This window comes from Dendrobates tinctorius, unplaced genomic scaffold, assembly GCF_039654945.1.
Source record: "Dendrobates tinctorius isolate UK_male_01 unplaced genomic scaffold, ASM3965494v1 ptg000048l, whole genome shotgun sequence".
Taxonomy (NCBI): domain Eukaryota; kingdom Metazoa; phylum Chordata; class Amphibia; order Anura; family Dendrobatidae; genus Dendrobates; species Dendrobates tinctorius.
Window position 1 is genome coordinate 20,636,739 of NW_027361716.1, and position 6,081 is coordinate 20,642,819.

At 47.7% G+C, this 6,081-nt stretch overlaps 1 protein-coding gene across 1 annotated transcript in view; it reads right to left on the reverse strand.

The window, feature by feature from the left end:
- The window catches only part of CSTF3 (cleavage stimulation factor subunit 3), a 150,735-nt gene extending 145,430 nt beyond the window's left edge, over positions 1 to 5,305 (reverse strand). The window contains exon 1 of the mRNA XM_073576339.1: positions 5,139 to 5,305. Coding sequence (XP_073432440.1) covers positions 5,139 to 5,171 — 33 coding nt within the window. The 5' untranslated portion in view covers positions 5,172 to 5,305. The remainder of the gene's footprint in view (positions 1 to 5,138) is intronic.
- Positions 5,306 to 6,081: the final 776 nt, after the last annotated feature.

The following is a 6,081-nucleotide window of genomic DNA, read 5'->3' on the forward strand; positions in this document are numbered from 1 at the left end:
CGCCAAAATGGCAGAAAGCGGATCCGTTGCTAACTGATGTGAACGGATGCCACCGGACCGTTTTTTTTGACGGATCTAATGAATGAAGAATTGGAGAGAGGGAGAGTGGGAGAGAGGGATTTTTTTTCCAGGCGCCAGAACAGACTTTAGGGTTAAATTTCAGGCTGAGTGAAGTCTTTCGGGCATGCGCAGTGTGAAGTGCAGATCCTGCCGCCCGAAAAAACGTTACATGCTCCGTTCGGGCATGTCGGCCGACGGCAAAATTTTGGCGGATCCGCAAAAAACCGGATCCAACGGATGGCTGTCCGTCAAGATCCGCCGGTAATGCAACTCAATGGGGAAAAAACGGATCCGCCAAACAAAATAGCGGATCCTTTTTTTGCAAAACGGCGGATTTTGACTGATGGACAAAAACTGAAGTGTGAAACAGGCCTAAGTGTGACAGTACCTTTAGGCTATGTGCACACGTATGCAGAAAATTTCTGCATAAAAACCGGACTCCTTCCCAGAAAACGCGAGTTTTTGCCGCAATTTTTTCCGCACGTCCCCAGACACATAGAAAATAGCTAGAAATGTGGAATTTTCCACTAAATTAATGACAAAAATAGAGAGGAAAACCTCAAAACACATCCAAAACAGTCCACAATTCACTATAAATAGATTTTATTAAATAGACAGACAAATATGCAGGGACAGAAGGGTAGTGAGCAGAGAGTGCAGTAAATCCACATCACATGAGATGTAACGAAAGGTGCAAAGACTAAGGCTGAGTTCATACGTGGCGTTTTTTCGTGTTTCCGCGGCGGTTTTAACCGCGCGATTTTGCCGCGAAAAATAAGCATCCCATGCATTCCTATGGGATTCCGCAATGCTGTGCTAATGCTGCGGTTTTTATCGCGGCGGAATCGCTTTGCGGTAAAAAACGTAGCATGCTCATTAATTTTGCGGAATCACGGCGATCCCACACCCATAGGAATGCATTGTTCCGCTTACTTCCCGCGTGTGGCTGTGCCCACCACGCGAAAAGTAAGCAGAACAATTGCGGATGGTACCCACGGTCCGGAGAAGAGGAGACTGTCCTCCGGGCTTTGGGTACCATATCCCTGTAAAAAATAGAATTTAAAATAAAATTATTCTCACCTTCCGACGTCCCGCGCAGCCTTCCCGCCTCTCTCCACGCTCCCAGTAATCCTTTGCGAAGATGCCCGCGATGGCGTCCGCTCTAGCAGGATCGCGAAGTCTCGCGGTCATTCGCGCGACGTCGTCGTGATCCCGCGAGAACGGACGCCATCGCTGGCATTTTCGCAAAGGATTACTGGGAAGGCTGTGCGGGACGTCGGAAGGTAAGAATAACACCATTTTTTAATTTTTATCTTTTGCTGCTGATGCTGCATAGGCGGCCTCAGTAGTAAAAAGTTGGTCACACTTGTCAAACACTGTTTGACGAATGTGACCAACCTGTCAATCAGTTCTCCAAGCGATGCTACAGATCGCTTGGAAAACGCTAGCATTTTGCAAGCTAATTACGCTTGCAAAATGTTAGTTTTTCCGAGGGAAAATCGCGGGAATTTAAAATGCGATTTTCCCGCGGAATGGAATTCCGGAATTCTCGCGGTAATTTCCGCGAGAGTTCCGGTACGTGTGAACTTAGCCTAATACCTATATCTCGCATATAGTAAAATGTAATTACAGAATCAAGTGAATAAGCCGAGGATGAACAAAAGAAATGAGGCCGATCACAGTACAATGGTACAACATGTGAAGCATTAGCTTACATTAACATCAATGGGCAGGTGTAAACAAATGTTGCTAAGGGGCAATGGAAAAATTAACATTCATATCAGAGTCAATTATATGGGTATAATGACCATTCCCCAGTATCAGTAAAGCAACAAATAAATTGTATCACAAACTAACACCCATTAATGTATGTACTGCTTGGACGGCCAGCATAGTAAACGCTATAAACAGGCATTCATGTTGCCTCCAAATCGGCAGGGAGACACAGGAAGAAAAGTCAGGCAGGCAGGATCTAAAGATCCGAAACGTGCGTTGGGGTGGGTGCCTGACTTTTCTTCCTGTGTCTCCCTGCCGATTTGGAGGCAACATGAATGCCTGTTTATAGCGTTTACTATGCTGGCTGTCCTAGGTGTACATACATTAATGGGTGTTCGTTTGTGATACAATTTATTTGTTGCTTTACTGATACTTGGGAATGGTCATTAAACCCATATAATTGACTCTGATATGAATGTTAATTTTTCCATTGCCCCTTTGCAAAATTTGTTTACACCTGCCCATTGATGTTAATGTATGCTAATGCTTCACATGTTGTACCATTGTACTGTGATGGGCCTCATTTCTTTTGTTCCTCCTCAGCTTAGTCACTTGATTCTGTAATTACATTTTACTATATGCGAGACATAGGTATTAGTCTTTGCACCTTTCCTTACATCTCATGTGATGTGGATTTACTGCACTCTCTGCTCACTACCCTTCTGTCCCTGCATATTTGTCTGTCTATTTAATAAAATCTATTTATAGTGAATTGTGGACTGTTTTAGTCGTGTTTTGAGGTTTTCCTCTCTATCTTTGTCTTGGTTGGCGACTGTCCTACTATCATGGTGTATGGGATCAGCTGATCATTTTCAACCATGAGGGTCATTGGTGGTTTCACTAATGTGCTGATTTTGTTCATTTGCTGTGTAATCCACTAAATTAATGAGCATGCTGCGTTTACCCCAAAGCGTTTTTTTTGCGGAAAAAAACACATCAATATGCACAAAAAGTGCAAAATGCATTAAAATGAATGGAAAGCTTCTTTTAAGCGTTTTTTGAGCGGATTTTTTGGTAAATCTGTGGGAAAACCGCAAAAAAAAATGCTGTGTGTGAACACAGCCTTAAAGTGTATACATCTGGACGTCACCACTGGGGGAAAAAACCTCAGCTGATTATTAGTGGGGGGTTATGCCCGGGTCACTCTACCTGTCTATTCTATAGATTGATCAAATACCTATTTGTGGACAAACCCTTTTAGGTGCCCATAGGTGCCCATTTACCTAGGCACCATTTAAAGGGTTGGTCGTGGCCCAGTAACGAGTACCACTCACGTTGGTCAGAGCTTATTTACAGCGACCAAACGCTATCACTGTGGGGAGAGCAGTATCATCTCCCGGTTACACAGGGCCATAACAATTGTCGTGTGATTGCTGGCGGAGGAGTGGAAACGAGCACCATTATCAATGCTGGTGCGCCAACTGTCGCTCAGCTATAACATAGGAAGGACATGACAGGGTATGTGACACTGAGAGCAGCGATCTGGGGAGAAGGATCAGGAATTTACAGGCAACATCCTCCTATTACTGGGGTCTACCTGAGGCTTACACCCCCTCCCCTCTGCTGAAAACACTCAGTATAAGTATAATGCCCAGAGACCCCAATACTAAGAGCCCCCCCCAATGACAGCATCCTCCTATTACTGGGGTCTACCTGAGGCTTACACCCCCCCCTGCTGAAACCACTCAGTATAACGCCCAGAGACCCCAATACTAAGAGCCCACCCAATGACAGCATCCTCCTATTACTGGGGTCTACCTGAGGCTTACACCCCCCTGCTGAAACCACTCAGGATTGGGGGTCTCTGGGCGTTATAGTAAGAGCCCACCCAATGACAGCATCCTCCTATTACTGAGGTCTACCCGAGGCTTACACACCCCCCTCTGCTGAAAACACTCAGTATAAGTATAATGCCCAGAGACCCCAATACTGAGTGTTTTCAGCAGGGGGGTGTAAGCCTCAGACCCCAGTAATAGGAGGATGCTGTCATTGGGCGGGCTCTTAGTATTGGGGTCTCTGGGCATTATACTGAGTGTTTTCAGCAGAGGGGGGGGGGTGTAAGCCTCGGGTAGACCCCAGTAATAGGAGGATGCTGTCACTGGGTGGGCTCTTAGTATTGGGGTCTCTCAGCATTATACTGAATGTTTTCAGCAGAGGGGGTGTGTAAGCCTCAGGTAGACCTGGGCATTATACTTATACTAAGATCCCACTCAATGACAGCATCCCCCTATTACTGGGGTCTACCAGAGGCTTACACCCCCCTGCTGAAACCACTCAGGATTGGGGTCTCTGGGCGTTATACGAAGAGCCCACCCAATGACAACATCCTCCTATTACTGGGATCTACCCGAGGCTTACACCCCCCCTCTGCTGAAACCACTCAGTATACCGCCCAGAGATCCCAATACTAAGAGCCCGCCCAATGACTGCATCCTCCTATTACTGGGGTCTACCCGAGGCTTACACCCCCCCCCTCTGCTGAAACCACTCAGTATAAGCATAATGCCTAGAGACCCCAATACTAAGAGCCCGCCCAATGACAGCATTCTCCTATTACTAGGGTCTACCTGAGGCTTTCACCCCCCCCCTGCTGAAACCACTCAGTATAAGCATAATGCCTAGAGACCCCAATACTAAGAGCCCGCCCAATGACAGCATTCTCCTATTACTAGGGTCTACCTGAGGCTTTCACCCCCCCCCCCTGCTGAAACCACTCAGTATAAGCATAATGCCTAGAGACCCCAATACTAAGAGCCCGCCCAATGACAGCATCCTCCTATTACTGGGGGTCTACCTGAGGCTTTCACCCCCCCCCTGCTGAAACCACTCAGTATAAGCATAATGCCTAGAGACCCCAATACTAAGAGCCCGCCCAATGACAGCATTCTCCTATTACTAGGGTCTACCTGAGGCTTTCACCCCCCCCCCCTGCTGAAACCACTCAGTATAAGCATAATGCCTAGAGACCCCAATACTAAGAGCCCGCCCAATGACAGCATTCTCCTATTACTGGGGGTCTACCTGAGGCTTTCACCCCCCCCCCCTGCTGAAACCACTCAGTATAAGTATAATGCCTAGAGACCCCAATACTAAGAGCCCGCCCAATGACAAGGCCGGGGCGCGGCACACAAACACTTCCCCACCTACGGACACTAACTCTGCTATGCTACAGCTGCTGGAGAACTACACGCACCAGCCGGCGGGCAGAGGCTGTAATTGCGCACACCACAACGTGCGAGGAACACGAGCGGCCGCGCCGTCACACGGAGGCCTGGGCGCCGCCTGCGCTCCCCTCTACTCACCTGCTCGGCAGGAGCTTCTCCGCTTGACATCATTGCTTCTCCGCAGTCCGTACCCGAGCTCGTCCTCTAAATATCAGCCCACTCCGGGCTCAGTGCTTCCTTCTCCGCCCGACCTCGCTCACAACACTGCAAAGTGCAAACAAAATGGCGGCGGGAGAAGGGGAAAAAAAACCGCTGCGCTGCGACTGCGCGCGTCGTGTCATCGAAGTGATTTGCCACAGCGACACCTTGCGGTGAGAGGGGATGTTGCAGCTGTGGAGGACTGTAGGGTGCAGCGCTGTTCGGATGCAGCGGTGGATTCCACAATTGTTTTTTTTGTGTGATTTCTTCCAACATCGTTGATTATGCAGTAAAATTCCCTGGTCAGTGTGAGTCTCCAGGTGATTGCGAGTACGGTGACACCAACATATATGGTGTTTTTTACTGAAAAAACCTAGGTCACATGGTGCCACTGTAGGGGACGGGCGCCACACAGCCAATAACATCAATGATAAAGATATAGAGTCTAAGAATGTGTATAATTCATTGCAGCGTACTGAACTGTGAGGTAGAAAGGGCAAAAATAACAGATGCGATTATATCTGATATACAGTTGTGTGGAAAAGTGTTTGCCCCTTCCTGATTTCCTTTTCTTTTGCATGTTTGTCACACTTAAATGTTTCAGATCACAAAACAAATGTAAATATTAGACAAAGATCAAGTAATATAATAGGGGGTGTAGATCCGGGAATCAAGACGATAGGGCAGTCATATGGCCTGCGGGCAGCAAAGTCTCTGCTTCCTTCCTGTCAAATACATCAACAAAGGACCAATAGGCAGATGGCAAACCGGCCAACGATGCTGGAGAAGACAGGGCCTTAGCCGGACGTACGGTAGCCAGACACTTCTCATGACAGGAATGTCCCGAGCGGATCACCTCTCCAGTTCTCCAGTCCAACACAGA